Source organism: Notolabrus celidotus, chromosome 15 (genome assembly GCF_009762535.1).
Source record: "Notolabrus celidotus isolate fNotCel1 chromosome 15, fNotCel1.pri, whole genome shotgun sequence".
Lineage (NCBI taxonomy): Eukaryota > Metazoa > Chordata > Actinopteri > Labriformes > Labridae > Notolabrus > Notolabrus celidotus.
The window spans coordinates 5,852,910-5,877,137 of record NC_048286.1 but is presented as its reverse complement, the minus strand read 5'-3'; the positions used below and the strand labels follow the sequence as shown (position 1 = coordinate 5,877,137).

The 24,228-nt window shown below is 42.1% G+C and overlaps 1 protein-coding gene across 4 annotated transcripts in view; it reads left to right on the top strand.

Annotated features, from left to right (window-relative positions):
- Nucleotides 1-24,228, top strand: part of pard3ab (par-3 family cell polarity regulator alpha, b) — a 372,199-nt gene that overhangs the window by 138,974 nt on the left and 208,997 nt on the right. For all 4 annotated transcript variants that reach the window (XM_034702113.1, XM_034702112.1, XM_034702111.1 and 1 more), the window contains exons 3-5: nt 4,260-4,443; nt 9,365-9,552; nt 11,482-11,625. In XM_034702113.1, the coding sequence (XP_034558004.1) occupies nt 4,260-4,443; nt 9,365-9,552; nt 11,482-11,625 (516 nt within the window). The remainder of the gene's footprint in view (nt 1-4,259; nt 4,444-9,364; nt 9,553-11,481; nt 11,626-24,228) is intronic.

Sequence of the window (24,228 nt, the reverse complement as noted above, 5' to 3'; positions counted from 1 at the left end):
ACATATAAATATGTATATGTGTTTAATGGTGGACATGTTTGTGTGTGTTATTGAGATGGTTGTGCTAACAGCGTGCTCTGGGTGTTGCCTCATTAGCCTGTGAATCTAAATCTCGTGTTCTGGATCAGCCCGCTTTCAACTTATAAAGAAAGTGTTCATTAACATGAGGTTTGAGAAAGACACACTCATAATATAGATCCCAAATGCTAACATTTAAAGCATGTATAGCATATGGAAGCAGGGTTGGCTATCGTGTAGTGTTATGGTTTGTTTCCATTCTGTTCTGATATGATCCAGTGAGTGAACGCTTTGTGCTAAGATTAAACTCCATCCATCCTCTCAGGGAGTGAGGTGGTGTGCCTGTAATTTCTGCAGCACACATATTTAAAGCTAGGCTTGGTAGTCACTGAAAACTATCATGAATTTGAATGTAGCATTTCCTCAGGACTCAGGGACTCGTTTTCACCCTGGGCGCAAAAAATCATTGGCCATAGACTCTCGTTAAAAGTTGTACATGCGCAGTAGCTCCTCATCAATACAAGAGATAGGACCATCTCTAGGGCCCTATGAAATCCGTTTTATTTTTTTCAAAATTCTTTTTTTTCCATTAAAATTTTTTTGAATTCTGTTTTTTACCCTTTACACTTATTTTACCACTATATAGTGTACGTGCTTTTTGTGTCAGTGAACAAGTGGGATGTCAGCCTTTGTACACATTGCAAGAAAATCCTCAACAAAGTTTCTTCTTGAATCCGCTGACAGCAATACTTGTCTGTAAGTGCAGGTTGGCCTGGCTAGCATTAGCAGCACAGTGTTTTTCTCTGGTTTTCACATGGATTTTGGACGACAAGTGGTCATCACACATATTTTTACGTTTCCAGTCAACAGTATGTTAGCAGAATTTGCAAAAAAAGCATGTCACCTGACACATAGAAGTCATTTTGGAGCTGTTCAGCTCTGTATTCTGGAGTAAGAGATGAGTTTCATAGTTTCTTTGCAGACCGGTGTTTCTGGTGGCCGCTTCAACATGTTGTTTATTTTGGAAGGGGGCGGATGAGTGTTTGTGAGGAGATGCACGGGTGGTGCCACGAATGAGCGGTCCCTGGAAACATTTCCCCAGACAAACGTTCCTTCTTCTCATGATGACAGCATTTCAGTCACATTTAGTCAATTTCCGCGATATTCCGCGTTTAACTGTAGTTTCAGTTTTTATTGGCCAATTCTGCGACTCCATGAACGCGGAAATTATAGGGCCCTACATGTCTGGGCCTTCCCTGCGCCCAGAGCTGAATACAGCTGGATTTACAGACCACCACCCTCCCACTGTGGGGCCAACGTCACAGCCGAGCCGTCTGTCATAAAGTGCGTCTGATTGACAGGTCGAGCTGGTCGAGCTGCGGGAGTTGGAGACGATCGGACAGAGATGCAGAATGGAGAAAGAGAAATTAAATAATATAGTGAAATCACTTAAGACATCACCTTTCGAGAGGAGAATGTACCAGGAGAAGCTCCACGTGAAAGAGCGTGGACCTGATCAGCCGAACATCACAATTAATCAGCAGTCCAAAGACAGAGAGAGACAACACACTCAGTCTTTTTCCAGGACCTGGTTTAGCAACAATGCTTGGCTAACTGCATGAAGTGAGGCTAATGCTTTATTCTGCTTTTCAAATGTCAGGATCTGACCCAGCATGGATTAATTTAAGACGGGTATTAGCCCCCCTGGAGAAAACTCCACCAGCCACTACTGCTGCAAACGCTACACTGCATTGGTTTTGTAGAGAAACAGGTGCTGCCAGTGCACATGATGATGTTAGTGGACCCTTAGAGGTAGTCACATATGATAGTCCTGAACCCTTATTGACCCAGGAGTGTTATAGATCAGAACCTTGCTTTTGGATTGATGGGTGGAAGCACCATGTGTGTTTATGTTAGTTTAATGTCATTCTATCATCTGATAGACCTGTCTTTAATTTAGATCCAGCTCTCAACTCTCAGCACAGCTACACCAAAGATAAAAGATGGAATATGAAACTAAACAATCTCAGCTTTGAATTTTTTTTTTGCAATTTTTGGCAGCGACTTTAAAAACTCAGTTTACTTTTCTGTCTTATCTTTTCCTCCTTTTGTATTTCCTGAAGTGAAAATGTTTTGTCTGAGTGTTTCAGATCAGCTACTCCTTGCCGCGGGGTGTTTTGTCAGGCGTTCTAGGTTTTTCTTTGGTCATGATCACTTAAATAAATCCAGATGATCTTCAGTGATATGTGGAACATGTTTCAAGATAGCGTCTGTTCAGAGTATCATTGGATTTCAAGTGTGGGTTAGGTTCTGTGGGTCGGGGGGGTAGAACTTAGAGGAGGAACATTAACACTGTCAGGCCTCTATCAAACCTCACCACCAGGGACGGTTAGATCACATACTTTGGATCTGGCAAATGTTGGATAGATTTTTCATTTTCTCCCCGGCTAAGTGAAGCCAGCTGAACACACACGTGGGCCTGTGGGAGTCACAGGGGGACCACGTGAAGCTCATCTTTAATCTAATAAAGGGGACTCGGTGGAGGCTGGAATTAATCAGATCTGTGAGGGAGAGGAGCTTTTGAAGGTAAAGACGTGGAGCCGTTTTGAGTGATGAGAGGATATGATTGGACGTAATGAGCACCTCAGTGTCATGATGTCAAATTGAGTCTAAATCACTCCCATATCCCGTCGGACTGTGTGCGGTCCCGATGCATTCAAGCAGAAAGAGACCACCATGTAATGTCTCCTCAGTGATGCCAAGACCATTTCTGGAGGATTTACTGAAACTGTACATTTTTTCTCTATATCCCAGGTCTGCATTGATTTGGATTTGTTTGACTGAATATTCTAAGCTGTTTGACCTCGGTGCAGCTGCTTCTTGTTGCTTTCATTGGAAAGATTTTGAAGAATGGGGACCACATCTACATATTTAGACTTGGACACCAATAGGATAATGCATGCTATGATGGCAGGTGTGGTCAACCTCCAGTGTTGATGAATAAAGCCAATGACAAGTGCAAACACTGCAGTTCATCTAAGGCGCTTTTTTGACAGCAGGAACTTTACCCTGGAACTACGTGCGTTTCGACTGGAGGAACCAGGGTCTAAATTAGTTCAGGGGTAGATAATATCCCCCCCGAAAAAGCCCCTGTTTGGGGGGGTAGTATTTTTCAAAGGTCCCTGGACTTCTGTGGGGCAGGGTCTACAATGCTGAATGTGTCTGATTGGTAGATTAACCGCAGTGTTTTCATTCCACCTGCTGTCCACAATAACATCACACACATCTGTGATTCTCTTGATTTCTCTTTCTTTCATTAGTTTTTATTTGTTCTATCTTTTTTGTATGTGTGTGTACTTTTCAAAAGAAGAAGCTGTGATTCTCTTGATTTAACAGCTTGTAACAATAGTCTTCTGACCCTGTAAACTGGAGACCTTCAGCCGAACGTAACAGTGTTTGTGGAGTTAATACAGCTGTTGAAACACAGAGGGAGTTTGAAGATTCAATATCCTCATCAGATATTTAATGATCGTCTAAAGACGTTTATGAGGGATGCATCCGGCTGAAAGTTGGCAGCTAACAGGGTTGCGATTTAAACCAAAACACCGTCCGATCTCTGCCAAGACTTTTTGAGTTAAAAGGATTTTAAAGCCGTGTTGAAACGTATTTGCTACTCACGCTTATCTCCTCTCACGTGTTGATTCAGTGAATCCATCTGTGATGAAATATAGCAACATCTAAAACAGACCAGCTGAGTCTCTTCATGCTAACAGGCTAACTGTTGTGTTGCTTATAATGATACCTGCCTGTCCGTCTGCTTCTATGGTGTCATCTGTGATGAATGGCATTTGTCTTTGTTTTACTGCCCTCTACTGGTCTGGTGGTGTAGTGCATTCACTTTTTATTGTCTCCATACATCACTGGCCTGATTTGCACAATCTACCCAGGACTTCAGCCCGCGGTTGAAACGCGGACAACAATGGGGGCACAGGAACCTTTTAGTTCAGGGTTAAGTAGGGGGCTAAAAGACCCCGGAACACTGGGTCGAAATGCACCTCTAGTGTCCACTTGGGGCTGGCTCCAAATGCTGAAGGAATCCCCATTAGAGCTCATGTGAAAATGCACATTTTTACAGCAGCATTAAACATCTTCTTTTTAAGAGCATACAGAAGCATGAGCATGTTGACTTTCCATACGATCCACATGTTTCTCAAACCCTCTTTTCCCCCTCTTCCTCACAGTTGATAGCCGTGTATGAAGAACAGGAGCCCCATCACGGAGGCGATGGTACCAGCGCCAGCTCCACAGGGACCCAGAGCCCCGACCTCTTCGCCGCAGACCTCAGCGCGGGCAGCGGGGCCTCGGCCTTCCAACCCTACCAGGCAGCCAGCGAGATCGAAGTCACACCCTCCGCCCTGCGCACCAGTAAGTCCCATCTCCTGAGTCTAAGAGTAGAAACGAGGATACTGAAGACCATTAGGAGATCATTTAACTGGAAAGAGGGACGATTATCTGAAGATACAATCAGGATCTAAAGCATGTACTTCAGGAATGATTAATCAGTGACTCAATTCTTCTTATATTTCCCTTAAATTACAAATCTGCCGTCCTCATTAGTGTCAAGTGTCAGAGACAGCTGCAGAATACACCAAACCAAACAAATTACCTTATCACAGCCCAGCTGTACCTTCGCCTCGTCTATAAATTCTGTTAATTGGACAGGAGGACATTTTTTTCAGGCCCAGATAGCCGTTTGATCCCCGGCCAAAGTGGCTAATTGGTTCTATCGGCTGCCTCCTAAATCAAAAGTGACGCAGAGACCGTCCACCTCTGCAGATTTTGCTGACCAAGTGGCTTCTCCTCCTGTAATTACTGTGAGGCTGGAAGGAAACTGACTTTCATAGGGTGTTTGTCAATATGGATTAAGCAACTCTTTTTTGCATGTATCCATAAGAGGAGGCAAACAAATGCACACACTCAGACAGATATAGAGTGGAAACCAAACATGCTCTCACACTTCTTGACAGTCTTTCAATCAGTCCATCAGTTTGCTAAAAAATTGACTTTAAGGAACATTGATTCACTTATTTTCAACAGTCAAAGAAAACAATTGTACTCTTTTTTTAAAAATACATTTTATGAAAACAAAGAGAATGGAGATACAAGAAAATCAATTGTATAAATTATAAGGCAAAATATGAAAATAAGCCCTCTTAAAGGAGATAAGAGCAAAATATTGTGCAGTCAAATTTCAGAATGGCGTTTACATAAGAAAACAAACAAACAAGTAACAACAGTAACAAAAGAAACATCAGAGTACATGAACACATACTATATATACCCCCCCCCCCCCCCACACCAACCGTAGGTTAACTTAGGTTTTTAACATTTCTTCTGTGTCAAATAATTACAGTAAAACATGATATTATTGTCAGAATAAATGGACGTAGTATTTGGGACGTCACCCATCTGTTTCTGAAACCCTGTTTTTAAGCCAATTTTCGGTGGGAGCCATATTGGAAATGCTGAACTCAACAAAACGTCTGTCGAGCTAGTGTGAGATAAAGAGGTGGGCCTTTAGCCTTTCGCTAACAGCTACAGGGTAGCCCATCTGTCAATAAAGCCAGCCATGCCCTTATATGGGCAAAACTTGTAAGTTTAATATCTTCAAAAATACGAGTTATAAATAAATTCAACCCTGTACAGTGTGTGTCGATAGAGAAATTAGCTATTTAGACCTAAACTTGTTTTTTGAACCAGGCTGTAAACATGTTTATTTCTGCTGGAAAAGATTGTCTTCTTTGAATTTGTGTGTATATGGTTTCTGGTACTTCTGGAGCCAGCCTCAAGTGGACACTCCAGGAACTGCAGTTTTTAGCACTTTCACATTGGCTTCAATTCTCGCTGATGTGGGTTGCTGCTTTGGTTTTACTCACTCAAGACTTAATAAATAAGTTTCATTTTAGGAAGCTACATTTTTAATAAGCACCCTTTATGAGTAGTAAAAAATTCCAGTCTGGATGGTGTCTGGCTTTCATTCTAATGACCTTCGAGTTGGCAGTGATTGACACAACAGCCATCAAAATATCCCATTCTGTCTCTGTCTCACACATACATACACAAACACAGACATTGACACACACACACACAGAAAGTGAGGGAGGTCATTTCACTACTAATTGGATTTCTGGATGAGATGCTGAATGTGAATTTGTAGTAAGAAATGGAACTCTGGGGCATAATCACACCTGCCAGTTACGTCCAATTTAACCGTCTCCACAATAAATTCTAACCCTGTTTAATTGACGCCACTGAATCTCATCAGCTGAATTTTATTAAGTTTTAAGAGAAGTGTCTGTCACAGAAGAGAAGGAGTTTGATTCACTCTTTCTTTTTTTTAATGAGAGTAGCTTTCAATCACTGATTTATGTCGGTTGGAGACTAGAGGCGCTGGACTCGATGGGTCTCTGCCAGTTTCTCCTGTTCGGCCCACCGACTCAAAGGAGAAGTGATTAAGCTCATTAGTCAGAGAGCTCGATTGAAATTCATCAATGGATTGATGTCAGCCTCTTGGCTTTGTTCAGCGCAGAACCTCTGCAGACGTGGAAATGCAGATGAAAAGACAAAAGCGCCGTAGTGAACATGAGAGGCTTCACGGTGCCAGTTGGCATCATGACTCTCCAAAATTCAACAATAATTCTTGGAGCGAAGCCGTGTTTGAAGTTTATTTGCCCTTTATCTCTAAAACGCTGTAATGAAGCTTCTGATACTTGTTTGAACTCTTGCTCCTACTTTCAATTTTGGTTACTGTTTGGATTCATATTTTTTGGCTTTATTTTTTTCATTGTCATTTGAACTCAATACTCGTTTTCAGAATATCAGTAAGTCATGGAGTAAAAATGTATCCCTCTAGGGAAAAATGAATCCTAAGGAGGAAATATTAGAATATTTAAAATCTATAAAAACATATCAGAAGTTCTGCTTTGGAGGTGTAAGACAAACAAAAGTCTCTGAAGTACTGAAAACAGAAGTTTGGTGAATCCATAGACTGACATAGTATCAGTGATGTCACCCATCTGTTCCTGAAGTGTTGTTTTGGGGATATCGTCGGCGGGTGCCATATTGGACATGCTGAACTCAACAAAACGTCTGTCGAGCTAGTGTGAGGTAAAGAGGTGGGCCTTTAGCCTTTCGCTAACAGCTACAGGGTAGCCCGTCTGTCAATCAAGTCAGCCATGCCCTTATATGGGCAAAACTTGTAAGTTTAATATCTTCAAAAATACGAGTTATAAATAAATACGACCCCGTACAGGACCCTGTACAGGACCCCGTACAGTGTGTGTCGATAGAGAAATTAGCTATTCAGATCTAAACTTGTTTTTTGAACCAGGCTGTAAACATGTTTCTTTCTGCTGTAAAAGATCGTCTTCTTTGAATTTGTGTATATATGGTTTCTGGTACTTCTGGAGCCAGCCTCAAGTGGACACTCCAGGAACTGCAGTTTGTAGCACTTTCACATTGGCTTCAATTCTCGCTGATGGAGGTTGCTGCTGTTCCTGAAGTGTTGTTTTGGGGATATCGTCGGCGGGTGCCATATTGGAAATGCTGAACTCAACAAAACGTCTGTCGAACTAATGTGAGGTACAGAGGCGGGCCTTTAGCCTTTATGCTAACAGCTACAGGGTAGCCCGTCTGTCAATCAAGTCAGCCATGCCCTTATTTGGGCAAAACTTGTAAGTTTAATACCCTCAAAAATACCAAGTTATAAAAAATTCACCCCTCGTACACTGAATGAGCTATTCAGACCTAAACCATTTTTTGAACCAGGCTGTAAACATTTTTATTATTGCTGCTTGATGAACTGTAGTTTTTAGACTGGACGTTGACACTTGGGTAAATCCCATAAGAAAAACCACATCAGATTGTTTTCCATGTTTCCTACGAAATAATGTTAATTGGATTGTGAGTATGCTTTAAGTAAGGAAAAAAGTTATGTCGGGTACAACACAAAAAAAACCATTTATTATGCTAAGCTAAACACCTCTGCCTGTTGAAACTGTGGCAAAAAGGCAATACGTTTTTAAACTGGTTAACAACATAGAGGATGTTTCTGAGTTATTTATTGGGCTCCTGTTGAGCACTTTTGTCCTATTGCCTCCTGGGATATGTAGTGAGGTTGGTATTGAGGCTGCTTCCCACAGCTCAGAGCTGTTTATGGTCCCACGCACCGGTCAACCCAACAACACCAGTCAGCCAATTACACAAGTGTTTACCAGCACACACACTCTCAACAAAAACTATAGCTGTTGGCTCAGATATCTCCAAACACAAACACATGTCTGCAAGATACTAAGTCATCACTAACACACACATGGAGCCACTCCAGTTTGTATAAACTCACAAAGTCCTCAACAAAAGTATTAAGTATTCACTGACACATTCACTGACCTACAAACGTATCTGTTTATCTGAGAGAACACACATACACACGCAAACTCACAAACAGATGGACAGCCTTAACCTTGTCATGCACTCACTCTCACAATACACACAACGTCAAACAACTGTTGACTCAGACACACACTCCATCCTTGGAACGATCACAGAGCTTCCTGTTTGAACACACACCAGCACCACGCAGCAGGACATGGGAACAGAACTCTCAGCCTTGTTGTCTAAAAACAGCTTGTTAAACAATATTTGAGTTTTTGTTTTTACTCTCCCTCTCTCTCGTGTGGTCTGCTGCGTTTGTTACAGCCAATCAAATGCGCCTGTGGGATTTTTGAGAGGTCTGTAAGTGGGAGATTTTGAATGTCATAGCGCTGTGTCTTATGTATGAGCGAAGGCTGTGGTGTTTCATGCACGCTGCCCTTGTTGGAGTTGTTATTTTGGACCCTGGCCCACTTCCCACACACTGTAACTTTTTAAACAGAGTGAAGAGTTTTAATGGAAGGCTTCCACTTCCACTGCTGTTTCTCAATAGGCCCTCTCGCATATTGTTGTTCCCACACAGTTTCTCTGCTCTGTGTTAGGAGGCAGCGCACGGACAGTAAAGTAGAGCTGCCTGATTAGACTTTCACTGATGAGTCAGATTAATCCACAATGGGATGATAATGAAGTCTGAATGATTAATTGCCTTTATTAGCACCAAACATTTGAGGAATGAAATTTGTTCCAGCCTATTTACATCAATCATCCCTCATCTGGAGTCTTATCGCTACAGCAAAGGCTAATGGTTTTCTATACACTTTTTCTACTCATGGCGCTCTCTCCTCCTAACAAGTTTGCAGTATTATTTCAAAATCTGGGATCAAAGCTCACCTTTGCTGTTTCTCATCCTCCTCAGATATGCCCCTCCACGTCCGGCGCAGCAGCGACCCCGCCTTGATGACCATCAATGGCCCATTTAGTGGCAGCGAGTCACGGGTCCAAACAGACGAGACGCCATCCAGGAAGAACCCAACTCGCTGGTCCACCACCGCCGGCTTCCTGAAAGTTAGACACTCCTCCGGCACCAACAGCCTGGAGAGGAAGGTAGGAGGCTGGCTGCTGAACGCAGGGGTTGGGATTTTACAACCATCCATTACATTTTACAATACATACAGTGCTCACAGACTCACTGATGGTGCAGACCCTCTGACGAGCACTTATTCCAGCTAGAGATGTGCAGCCCAGCGCTGCTGCTTCACTGGTTGTCTCAAATTGAGGAGTCTTTTCAATAAAAGCGGCACTACAAGGATTATTTACCAAACAGTATTTCACCCTTTACTTTAAATGTATGATTTTGACTTAATGAGGGAGGAAGGATTTTTTTTTAAATGGCACTGCCAGGTATCCCAGAATGCTTTGCACAGACAAGCAAACAGCTGCTGTACACAAGTCAAGTCAAGCCAAACTTTATTTATAAAGCACATTTAAAAAACAACCGCAGTTTGCCAAAGTGCTGTACAAGCTTAAAAACACAATCAATAAAAATAAATATTAGTTAGAAAAGAATAGATATTAAAAACACAATAGATAACACAAGAAAAAGTCAGAATAAATCAAAGCAAAATAAAATGTTGGATGTCTCGCTCAACAGGTATTAAAAGCCAATGCAAAGAGGTGCGATTTAAGTAATGATTTGAAGTTCTCAATGGTCTGAGCATATTTTATATCAGGTGGCAGACTGTTCCACAGTGTGAGAGCAGCCACCGCAAAGGCTCGGTCACCTTAAGTTTTTTGCCTCGATCTTGGGACATCTAAAACCACCTGGTGTGTTGACCTGAGTGCTCTGACTGGAGCGTGCAGGTGCAAACACTCACACAGGTATGATGGTGCCAGCCCATGTAAGCTTTACGTCAATATCTTGTACATGATCCTAAAACTGACAGGAAGCCAGTGAAGGGAATCCAGTACAGGCGTGATGTGACCTCGTTGTCTCTTCGCAGTCAGCAGGCGTGCAGCTGCATTTCACATGATGAATGGGAGTGAATTTTCAAACTGCGCTTTGCTCCCTGCAGTGGGTCCACATACCTTCTCTCTAGCTGCATTCTCTGATTGTTTCAAAAAAGTTTCAGAATTATGAATGATCCTGTCTGAACTGATGTCAAAACTCTTGAAGTAAACCAAGTTATTTAAACTTGGCTGCTAATGTATGACTCCTAATTTGTAGTTTTCAATATATACAGCCCTCAAAGTGACCTCTAATTTCCTTTAGAGCCCAGGTGGGATATTTGGGGTAGAGCTCCTCTGTTGCTTCAAATATGACATAGCATACTTGCCTTTATGCCTTCTTTTCATATACATTAGACATCCGTCCATCTAAAAGAAAAATATTTTGACAAAAAGACAAGTGAGCATGCATTGTCCTGGATGCATCCATTTCCATCTTCCTCTGCTTATCTGAGTCTGGGATGTGGGGGCAGCAGTCTCAGCAGGGAAGCCCAGATACTCCTCTCCTCGGTCACTTCCACCAGCTCCTCTGGGAGGATACCGAGGCGTTCCCAGGCCAGCTGAGAGATGTAATCTTGCCAGCGTGTCCTGGGTATGTCCCGTGGTCTCCTCCCAGAATAGGTCTCTATGGCTTTCAATCAATCAATCAATCTTTATTTATATAGCGCCAAATCACAGCAAACGTTATCTCAAGACTCTTTCCAAACAGAGCAGGTCTAGACCGTACTCTGGACCGTACTCTATGTTCTATTATTAACAAAGACCCAATATCAAGACAGGATAAGATCCAGTCCCATCTTACCAACAGGACTCTGATCTCATCTTAATCCACCATGAGCAGAGCACTTTGCAGTATTAAGCTAGTTACAGTGGCAAGGACAAACTTCCTTTAACAGGCAGAAACCTCCAGCAGGACCAGACTTATGTCAGGCAGACATCTGCCTCATTGATAAAAAGACAAGTGAGCATGCATTGACAGTCCAGGTCCAAAATGTAAGTCTTAACATTATCCTCATTGTTTCATTGCAGGGTAAAGGCATGGACACATACCGCAGTCTGCCACGGGATGCAGGGACATGGGCCAATCAGAGGGAGTTTCAGAGAGAGACGGCCCGGTCATCACTCAGCGCCAATCACCCCATGGTGGACCGCTGGCTGGAGAGACAGGAACAGGTAGGACCCCGCTCAGTAGACATGAGGACATTGAAGAGTAAACAAATTGGATACACTTCTGGCTTTGACGAGGATGCTTTTGTGTAGTGGCTCACGCTACAACAAGAGCATTATTTTTACCACATGGTATGCCAAAGCAATGTTCAAAAACTGGCTCGATGGAAGGTAATTACAGGCAAAGGTTTGCAGAACACTGAACAGACTACCAAGAGGTGGTATAATAATTATTTAAAGCTACAGCAACAAGCTTAGAAGACCATGCACGCACCAGTCCACGTTGTATCCCTCAGTTTTATGTGTTCGGACAAAAAGCAAACAGGCACCTTGAACTATCAAAGATTTACAGCCAGTCTCAACCTTCACTCTCCTTCAGCTCTAAGCTCTGGGAAATCCAGTCTGAGCGTCCCAGATCAAGTCCAGAACGTGACCCACTGTTATCACTCCCCTGGCCCTCACTCCCTCACTGAAGACATTTCACTGTGAATCCACACTGACACAAAAGTCATGGATGGAAGAACAACACAGTGTTGATGTAGTGAAAATCACATAAGCTACATACACTACATACATATGGTCCTGTTTAACTGGAGGCTGCCAGGACTGGGGCCTCTGCTCCCTTGTGGGGCATACACAACTAAGTTTTCTATGAATATGTTCATAAAGCATGATAACATATCATAACCCTCATGCAGTACTCAGCTCATATTTGGTCTTTGCGTGGCTTGTATTACAAAAAAAAGATCCCCTTGAATGAGTTCACATTTGAAACAAAGCTGCAGAAGTCTGCTGTTTTAAGGGGCGTGCATGCATGCTGTCATGGTCCTGTGGCCTGTTGGTTGTATTCGTGTAACATCTGTCCCGTGGAGAGAAATCTACATTATTCGTTGGTGTGATGAAGAGGGATTACTCAGAGTGCAATATTGAGATACTGATCTGAAGTTGAACTCATGAAAGCTGAGGTAGGAGTGTTTTGCTAATGGGAGGTCCGGAGTGTGTCAGAGAATATCAATCTCAGCAGCAACACAGACGAAGAAAGGTCTGGGTTTTTGCATGCATGCTATAGAGGGATCATGTGTGTTGCCCTTTAAGAAGCTAAGTTGAGGCCATTGACTGTATAAATAATGGACGTAGTATCAGTGATGTCACCCATCTGTTCCTGAGCGCTGTTTTGAAGCCAATCATCGGTGGGAGCCATATTGGAAATGCTGAACTGAACCAAACTTAGTGTGAGGTAAAGAGGCGGGCTTTGAGACTCCTAGCCAACAGCTATGTGTTCCCACCTGTCAATCAAGTCAGTCATGTCCTTATTTGGGCAAAACTTGCAATCTTAATATCTTCTGAACTGTGAGTTAAAAAAAAATTTGACCCGTACAGTGTGTGCCGATAGAGAAATTAGCGGCGTAGAGCCAAGCCTTTTTTTGAACCAGGCTGTAAACATGTTTATTTCTGCTGCAAAGATCGTCTTCTTTGAATTGGTGTGTATGTGGTTTCTGGTGTTTCTGCAGCCAGCCTCAAGTGGATGCTCCATGAAGACCAGAGGTTGCTGCATGGCCATGTTTAGCTAGCGGTGCAGAGCTAATTTCCTCATTAATTTCCATGCAATCACACTTCATTATGCAGTCGCCCCCTGCTGGCCATTAGAAGGAACACAAGTTCAAAGCACTTGTGCATTGCCATTTATCTTTAAACCCTGAGGCCCTGTCCCATTTCTCCACACTTAGCTAAGTGCGCTCGGTTATGCACACACTTTGGTGATGTTTTGCCACGTAACAGGAACAGTTAATGGATTGGAACATTTTATACGTAGCCCCTTTATAAAAAAAATTGTAACATTATTAATTACCATGGACCGGCTCACTGCAAACATACAGCTTACCGATTTTGCATCTTTTAAACATCTTAAATTGGAATTTCTTCAGCAGGCAATCTTGTGGCTCTTCGTAATGGCTCTTTGTGGGAATAAACTTCACCAACAAGATGCATTGTGGGATTTATACTTGGGCTAATACCGTTCAGATGCAGTCTTACCGTAAGCACAGATAAAGTGCAAATCACATGAACGCGCATGCCAAGTAATGGGCGTAATGGGACAGACTCTGTGGCTTCTTCCTCTTTTTTACAACCTCTTCTGCCTCCTGAAACTCTGCTAGTCAGCCACATTGAGCTGTATGTTGCTGACCATCACATGTAGCCTTTGTATCGTGTCCAGCAGCATTAGTGTTAGTTTGCTCTAAGCGATGTGAATTGGCTGATTCAACATGTTGAGTCAATGTTTGCTGCTGTGGATAAAAGCTTCTGAGTGCATGTTCAGCTTTAGCGAATGACTGATTTGATTTAATTCTTGCCATTTCTCTTATCGCCTGTCTGTAACCTTTTTCTTATTCCTCGAGCAGAGAGCCGTGCTCCAAAAATGCTGGTGCAGAGTTAAACACAATTTAACGTTGGCAGTTGCAGTTTTGTTATCACATATTTATTTTTGTATTTGAGCACATGACAAAGCAGTTTAATTGGACTCAGTGGTGTGAACAGGGATGGCAAATTAGTTTTGTTTTTCTTCTTTCTCTGCCTGTCTTGAATACTTACTAGATATTTGGTCTCATTTAAACACAATGCACAAAGAAATCACCCCCAGTTGACTTTTGTCTGAAAGGTTTTGGACTGTGTTGAAGGGCAACTTTGGATCCAAGGTGACAAATTGTTTGTATGACAGTCAACTTACAGCAAGGTAAAACTTCCTTTTAACAGGCAGAAACCTCGAGCAGAACCAGACTCATGTTAGACACACATCTGCCTCGACTGAGTTGGGTCTGGAAAGAAGGATAGAGGAGAATAAGAGAGAGATGGAGCGGTGATAGTAATGAGATGAGTAGTAGTAGCTGTTGCCGCTGGAGTCCAGCACGTCCGTATCAGCTGGAGTCCACCTACGGCAGCTCAGAGGAACCTACAAGACAAAGGAGCTCAGGGACTCCAGCAAGTACAGATCTTAGTCTCAGCAATCTTATGCAAAATGAACTCATCATCAAACTTGTCACTGTTCTTGTTGTTATATAACTCATCTTGCAAACAGTGTCTTCCGCAAAGGGGTTAAGAGTACAACAAATTCTCACCATGGATCAGAGCGCAGCTGCTGTTTCCCATCATCTGTCTTCTAAGAGGTTTTAGTCTGAAGGGGGGTGAAGACGTAGAGGTCACTGCAGGAGGCTGTAGTTGGTATTAATGACCCGCTGAAGACCATCTGCTCCCCTAAACTCACACACACACACACACACACACACACACACACACACACACACACACACACACACACACACACACACACACACACACACACACACACACACACACACACACAGAGAGAGAAACATGTCCTCCCTGCATCCTCTTATGCTGCTGAGAGCCCTCACTGTGTCTTTGCTTGGTGGGTGTGTCAGCGTGGATGTGCATATGTGGAAGTTATAATCACACTGTGAGACAGGGATGTGCTCACACTGTCACATTGTGGTCACATTGTTGAAAGTCCCAGAAGATGAGTCCATTTCAGAGAGCTGTTTGAAACATGGATGTGCATTTTTTCTCCCTATAACAATAATGATAATAATAATCTTTATTTCTATAGCACTTTTCTAAACACAGTAACAAAAATTGCTTTACAGAAAAAATAAATAAAATAAATAATAATAATAATAAAAAATTAAATAAAAGAAAGAAAGAAAGAAAGAAAATAATGAAACTCCAAAGTACTAGAATGCATAACAAGAAATCAAGAGCAAAATAACATGTTTACATATTTATGGAGGCCTTTAAAAAAAGTTTTAAGAAGTGATTTAAAATTAGGTCGTTCCACAGTTTAGGAGCCCGCAACGAAAAAGCCCGAAAGCCCTTGGAGTTCAGACGGACTCTCGGAACAACCAACAAGCCCATGTTGGCTGATCTAAGAGGGCGGGCAGGCTTATACCTACTGAGAAGGTCTGTGATGTACTGGGGAGCCAGACTGTGTAGAGCTTTGTACGTTAGTAATAATATTTTGAAATCAATGCAGAATTCATCAGGAAGCCAGTGTGAAGAAACAAGAATTTGAGTTATGTGATCTGATTTTCGGCGGTGGACAGAAGTATGAGATAAGCCGAAATAAGGGACATTGCAAAAATCCAGTCTTGACATGATAAAGGCATGGACAACCTTGTGCAAGTCGTTAAATTATAAAAATTTTATAGTTCCTGCTACATCATGGTAACTGTGTCTCAGGATGTAGTCACTGTTTTGATAAAGCTTATTCAGAAAAACTTCTGGAGTTATAAAAGCACTAAAAGGAGGTTCAAAGTCAGATAGAGCAAAGGTTCATTCCCTTCCAGTAAGCAAAAACAGTCTAAAAGTTAGAATCAGCTCCTGAGGAGACTGAAAAATTTGGTCTTAACATTGAATTTTAAAATGTAGCTGTTTCTCTATTGATGCTTTGACTAGAGGATCACATTGGATCATTCTGTTACAACATTTAAAAAACAGTCAAACATTTTTCGACATTTATAAAGTGAGACCTTGCCCTCCGGATGCTACAAATTGTGTTTGCAGAAATGCAGAGTCTGCAAACCAGATCAGGCTTTATCATGTTTGAATTACTCGTCCCCTCCCCTCTGGGTGCACCTGCTCCTCGGGTCATCCCTCGGTCAAGTCTCACCTCCCTCAGTCAGACACACAGAGTCTTCCTGCATCATTCAGACACACACACACACACACACACGCACACGCACACACACACACACACACACACACACACACACACACACACACACACACACACACACACACACACACACACACACACACACACAGTCACTCTGCTTTGATTTTCTGGTTTTCCTTTGAGCTTAAATACGATGATTTCACTCTCAGTAAGCAGCATTGTCATCACTTTAACCACAGAGTAAATAAATCAGCCTGTAGTCAGTCTTAACAGTTCACGATGGGTGACCATTGATTTTAAAAACTATTGGATATAGGAGAACAAACAAACAACAAACAGAAACATAAATTTGATGGATTATTTGCAGCCGAAAAAAGTGAGCATAGCAACTCCTCTAATGAGAAAAATATCGTACCATACATTTACTGTCCCTATATACACAAATTCTTCATTTATGTCTTTAAAAATGTTTATTTATTTATTTATTTATGTATTTTTTTGTTGTTGTTTGTTTGTTCTCCTCTGTCTTTCCAAAAATTATAATTTATTTATTTATTTTGAATTGTATAGTCATTATTTAGGTGTCTTTATTTGAATGTTTTTAAAAAATGATTACATTTCAAATCATAAAAGAAGAAAACTCCTGGATATGTTAGCCACAGGATTTTAAGACACTACAGTTCTCTAAAGATGTTCTCAGATTTTTTTTTTACATGACTATGTCACACATTATCACTTGATAACTTTCCTCGCTCCATAAAAATGTCAACAACAACGAAAACTGTCGCACACAAAATGTTAGAATCAAACAAAATTAAATTATTTCTAAATTGATGCTTCAAAGTTACGAACAATAATTTCCATGTCTGCACCGAGTGGCAACCTGGAAGTGTTAAAAACTGCAGTTCATTGAGTGTCCACTTGAGGCTGGCTCTGGAAGTACCGGAAACCACATACACACCCATTCAAAAAAGACAATCTCTGCAGCAGAAATAAACATGTTTACAGCCTGGTTCAAGTGTAGTCTGGATAGCTCATTTCTTGATCAGCACACATTATACGGGGGTTGAATTTCGTCATAAGGCGGCAATATCGAAGATATTAAGATTCCAAGTTTTCTGCAATGAGAGGCACAGCTGACTTGATTGACAGGTGGGAACACTGTAGCTGTTAACGAGGAGGCTCAAAGCCCGCCTCTTTACCTCACACTGGCTGGACGGCAGTTAGGTTGAGTTCAACACTTCCAATATGGCTGCCGCCGATAATTGGCCTACAAACAGCGCTTCAGAAACAGATGTGTGATGTCACGGATGTATGGTCTCCACAAATCATGTTGGGATGAAGCTTGATCTATGTAAGTGCAGCACAAGATCTCACTATCATAGCTCTCATGGGAGATGCAGTTTTTTCAACCCCCTCTAGATGACAGAAGTCTCTGTCTCAGACCATCCTATTTTTTGTGGTTAAGATTTAATTTAAAAAGATGTAGTTATGGTCCGACAGGTATTGATTATAGTGAAGTATGTCTTAAAGAATTGAGTGTAAATCAGTGTTATGTCCTCTGTCTTGATGGAAACACGACTGTGTGTGTCTAATGGAAGGATAACTCTCTTTGCGTGCCAGTGAAAGAGATATTACTGATCAGATGTTGTTGATCCGTCTACTTTGTCCATCTTTTTATGTGTGAAATAACCTCAACAAGATGTCTTAATCCAACCTACATGAAGACTTCTGCTCTCCACTTGTCATGTCAAGCTCACACTTCCAGTACGAGGTCTGTTGTTGTTGGCCCGTCTTGTGTGTGCGCTCTCTCCGCTCGCTGTCACTGTTTTATGTCACGCTGATTCAAGCTCCACTTAGTGGACTTACTTACAGGAACGATGTTGTAACTGTGCTGTGATGAGAAAAGCTTTTCTTTTCTTACAGGATTAGATAATGACATTTAAGAACAGATGAGACACACCAGACGTATAATGAAGCCTGAGAGCATCCACTGTAGAGTGAAGACTTATTGTTGTTTTCATATGGTTTGAATGCATTCGATTATCCTCCTCTGTCTTGTTCTATTGTTGTGATGGTCATATATGAATACTCATCACTATGTTCCCTTTTTTTGAATGGAGGTTTGTGCAGGACCAGGTAAAGGAGACCTTTGGTTCATGTGTTTTTTGAAGCAGACGCAACAGGGCCCTGAAATGCTGCACCTCCAGACTGAGGAACAGTGTACCACCTCAGCAATCTAAATGGCATCGTCCCGACAGACTGATGTGCAGCATAGCATTTTTGCACTTTATTCCTTTGCACTTTAATGATCTATTTTTAATGGGTGTGTATGTGAGTGTGTGCTGAGCAGAGTGAATGGGAGCAGTTATTTAGTGAGACAGCAAATTGCGTTGTATGTGAACATGCAGTGACAATAAAGGCATTCAGATTCTAATTCTAGAGAAAAAGCATTTAACTGTACAAAAGAAAGGTCACTCTTACAACGCTGTTTACACTTTTGACAATATTTAGCAAATCACAGAAGAAGAAAGAGGGCTTAAGCCTGATTTATACTTTTGCGTCAAATGGTGTAGCCTACGCCCGAGGTCCGCGTATCTCCCGTACTTAGAAGAGGCCTACGCACATAGCTGACGTGCACCTCCTCCAAAATGTAACTACGTGTTGAATCGACGTGGACTGCAAGCCCCGTGATTTGTCCGCTTGGCGGCATTTTATTTCCTGCATTTACAGCACTTACGGGATCCCCGCACATCGGCCGCATGTTTCATCTCCTCCTCTCTATTCTTCCCTGTAAGCATTGCTGTATGATAAACAGCAACATGTATCAGCTGTAAATTAACAAAATATGCTCGTAATTAGGGCTGAACGATTTTGGAAAATAATCTAATTGCGATCGTTTTCCTTAATATTGCGATTTAATATGCAGTTATTTTTTCAAGGTCCTCTTCTCATGTATTTTTCAACAAACACAAGCAATAAATCAATCTGTATTATAATAAACAATATCAGATTCATTATACACAAACTGTTCTTTCTCATAGGATAGACTTCTGTTAAGATAAAGGCAAATGAAGCATGAATTAATATGAAAGACGGTTTATTTATCTACTTCAATTACAGTTGTAAACTTACTAAATACTTTGACTTGCAGTCTTGTTTTAAGTTTAAAGCATGTTTGGATGTGAATCAGCTGACTGAAGGTGTTGCACACAGTGGAGACGCTCAGCTGGGGCTGCGGCTGAGTGACAGGTCTCTTTTTTTTCTCCTCCGTCGGACTGATTCTGACCCGGTTGCGCTCCTGGCTGACACCTGACCGCATAAACATGATATTTTTTCTCATTAAGAACGAGTAGACAGAAAACTGGACACTGTGAGTCTTAAATATGCTTCTGTTCAGTTGTCCTGTTGCAGTAAATCCACATGTTGTCTGGGTCTTCACTGACTCTGCGTCTGCAGGGATTATTTATAAGCCTGCTCCACATGTTGATATTCAGCGTGTTGATTATTTTGTACGCCTCAATATAAACGGTTCTTCTGCTGAGGCCATTTTTCAAGAATTCAACAACAAAACATCAAATCAAAACTTAAGGTGGCTGAAGTTGTTTTCTTCATCCCCCGTGTCTCGTTCTTCTGAGATTTTTGGCCGTCGGCAAATCAGCTGAAAGGTGCATTACAGCCGCCTACTGCATGCATGTCACGTAAGGTTGCGTCTGTGTACGTGAAACTTTCTTTTTTTTTTTTAATCGCAGCCTTTGCGATTTGAAAATTACATACTATTACATCACGATGTCGGTTTGAAATCGATTAACCGTTCAGCCCTACTCGTAATCGCTGTTAAAAAGTAAACCGAGAATGTAGTGAGGCCGGAAACAGACAACTAGGGCTGTCAAAATGCTCCAAAATGACGTTCGAATATTCGCTCTAAAAAAATCCCATAGGTTCGAACCATTCGAATATCTATATTTGCGCATTATGTCAATAACAGGTGGACAAACTAATACAAGGAGACATAACTACTTGTATATGTATTTTTATTTAAGATATAACATGCCTAAAACATACCTACACATTACAAAACAAGTAAATGACCTAATGGTCTATACCGAAACACTTTGAAGACCATAGACCGCTCGCTGTGCGTAATGCACTGAGTGAGTGCTGAACAAGACTTGTGCGAGCAATTAAATGTCCCCACTCTTGTCCCTAATATAGGCAGGCTTCATTCAGTGATTGAAGCAAATATTATTAACATTAATTGAAGTTAAAGTTAAAAATGAAAAAGTAGTCCACTTCCATTCTTGGCGCTTGTATGAAAAAAAAAAAAGAGGAAAAACTGCATTTTATCCCAGTGTCACTGATTGTCAGGCTCTTTTAGTCCACTGTCAATGTAGGGTCTTAGGCCTGACAGGTTATTTGCCAAAAACACAAGACAGTCCACATGTGAAGAGGCCAGATCTCTTTTTATTCACTGTATTCCCAACGGAGGAAAAGATGCGTTCAGAGCGCACTGAGGATCCGGGGACGGAAGGATTTCTCTCTGCTGTCTGCTTCACGCTGTGCATGTGTGACACCTGTGACCTGTCCCTGACCCGTCATGCAGTGCGCCCACTCGCAAAGCAGCCACCGATGTGTTTTTTTCCGCAGTCGAATATTAATTTTCACAATCAGAGGAAGCTGACACATCATGAGAGTAAAGACTATACTTCAGAATAGCAAAGAGCAAAAAGAGATGAAGTTTAATGTAGTTATTTTTGTTATAGGAGCAGTTTTGGGCCTTCAGTGTATGTTTAATATCCATATAATATCTTGCATTCTCCCCAAACCTTCTCTTCAGTTCATTACTGCACCGAAAAGACTTCTGCTGGAATACAATTAGCTTAGAAAGCCATTCTGCAGAAGTGTATTGAGCCTTTGTTAAGAGTGTAAAATAGAACGGTATGTGAGTGAAGAATAGCACAGCGAGAGTCGAATCACGCCGTGATTTAATTAGAATAGAGCAGCTTTGGAACGATGAATTGAGCCGCGCAATTTCCTCAAGTTAGTCTCATCTTATCTTCCTCCGATGAATACGGTGGAACAGAGGAGGGTGAAATGAAGAGAAGAATTAGAATAGAGTGTCGTAATAATGCAGCAAGCTTATTTTACATACAGAACAGGGCTGTGCTTTGCGCTGAAGTGAGTCAGATTGAATCGCGCTCAAATGAATGAAATTGAACTGCGATAGTTTGGAGCTGCGTTCACAAGCCCTGAAACTCCCAGCACCCTTTGGCAACAGGTAGGAGGTCGCCATGGCAACAGTGGGCTGTCAGTGGAGTGTGTATTAATGAGAGCTGTTTGGAGGTGCTGCAGCGGAGAGGTCTGCTCTGCACCCTGTGTGTGTGTGTGTGTGTGTGTATCAATGAGTCATGAGGGCATTTATGCGTCCTGTATGTGTCCATGGATTAATGTGTTTGAGGCCCTCATGAGTGTGTGTTTCATGCGTTTATGTTGTCTTTGTGTGTTTGTGTGTCAGCTGTGAGCGTGGAGGCTGCTGACTCGGTTGCAAATCGACCAATTAAGAAGAGAAGCCACAAGCCGCTCAGTTGCCTGCGGTGTGAGCACGGACAGCTGAACCTCGCGCACAATGATACAACACACACTCAGAAATGACACACACACAGCCGGTACCCTGTCGGTCGATTTTCACCTCTGAAGGGAGACAACAGTCTCTGTAGACCTGCATGTCATGGAGCGCGTGTGCTGCTTGATGTGTTACATTTCCTTGTGTCCCGTGGGTGTTGTTACAGGTATCTGTATTTGTGTTGGTTTTTGTGCGTGTGTATAACTCATAGACTGTATAAATAATGGACGTAGTACCCATGACGTCACCCATCTGTTCCTGAAGTCTGTTTTGAAGTCAATCGTTGGTGGGAGCCATATTGGAAATGCTGAACACAACCAAACTTTGTCCGAGCTGGTGTGAGGTAAAGAGGCTGGCCCAAGCGGCAACCTCGGGTCTCAAAATATGAAGCCCATGCAGAAGTGTTATAAACTGCAATTCACCAAGCGTCCACTAGAGGCTGGCTGCAGAAACACTGGAAACCACATACACACCCATTCAAAAAGACGATCTTTGCAGCAGAAATAAACATGCTTACAGCCTGGTTCAAAAAACGAGTGTAGTCTGGATAACTCATTTCCCGATTGGCACACACCACACGGGGTAAAAAAAATTACGCAACGGTTCAGAAGATATTAAGATTACAAGGTTTTGACCATTTAAGGACATGACTGACTTGACTGAGAGGCGGGAACACTGTAGCTGTTGGCTAGGAGGCCTAAAGCCCGCCTCTTTACCTCACACGAAGTTAGGTTGAGTTCAGCATTACCAATATGGCTGCCCATAAGCCCTGTGATTGGTCAGCTTGATGGTATGGTAGTTCCTGCATTAACAGCACTTCTGGAATAGCTGTCCATCATTAGTGGAACCCCTGTGAAAAAGTAAACAGAAAACCGAGCAAGACAGGAAACAGGCGACCCGACTGTCACACCATGCATTTCGGCAGAGTACTGCAGCGCAACAATAGAGCTCACGTCCGCGTCGGCCACTGCAGTGAAGGGTCAATGTAGAAGTTAACCATGCTCAAGTGTATGTGTCTATGTATCTGCCCAGAAGTGCTTTTTATGTAATGATTTTTGAAATGAGAGTCCACCCGTACAGATAAGAAACTTTATTTGAGTCTCAGGCTTGAAAATCCCCCCAGGAACCTGAATTCCAAAAACACAATGCATAACCAATGCTGGCTGCAACAGTTCAGGAAAACTTCATAAGTTTGAGATGCATGAGCTTCACAGCACAGGTCCTATCACACTTCAAGGTCTTCCCCTGAGGTCTGTCAGCACCTCCATTCCTGACACCTGCAGCTGGAGTCAGGTAGCATTAACACAGAGGTCCTGGATGTTCCACATACATCGCTCACAGATGCTGTCAAACTCTAGAACAAAGAATTATGTATTTGTCCAAACAAGGATGAATACCTGATTCTGCACCTTTTTTTTATCATTCAACCTTTAATAATTGATGCAGGGGTTCCCAAACTTCTCAGCCAACGGTGCCAGAGACTGATGACCCCTACTGTCCCTTGAGGAGTTAAAAATTGCTCACAGCTGCATGCAAGCAGTAACAGGCCAATCCTAAAATTGACATTTGTGCAACACAAAAACACCCAACAGCCCAACAACAGTAATGTTTTTTTATGCTAGAAGGAATATAAAATTATATTCATGTGAGGCTGTTGCATTAAGCAGATCACAGGTGACGTCTGTGTGCACCTGTGACTTTCATATTAAGGTGCTTACTGCAGCTGGTCTGCAGAAAAGAAGCCTACAGTATGTGGACCTGAAACTGCGCAGGGAGAAATGACAATCTGATGATTTTGGCGATCTGTCGTGATCCCCTCAGGGGTCATGTGGCAAGAAATAAAAGTATAAAAATTACACTTAAAAAAAAAATGCATTTATTTGTTTCATTTAAACCCCCCCATAACATATCTTCCAAACTCACCATAACGTTTTGGTGCCGTAACCTAACCAAACCCTGACATTGCGAGAGCTGTGTTAGAAACAGTCTGGAGTGTCCCCATGTGTGATTGTAATGGATATTTGCCGACCAATCAGAATCTGGTATTCTCTAAAATTCTCCTGGAGCTATAACGTGGTTAAAGCTTTTATACTTTGTGTTAACCAAACTTTAACTTCAGTTTGACTCTTTTAAACCTCCATCCAATGTCTCATAAGCCCCCCCCCTCAGCATCTTTTGGCTAACCTTTAATTTTTTTGTGATCCAGCATGGAGACAGTTACAGAGTAGGGATAGTTGAATTAGCATCAACGTTGAAGTAAATTATGAAGTATTTGCTCTGTAGCATTCAGCCTCTCTCC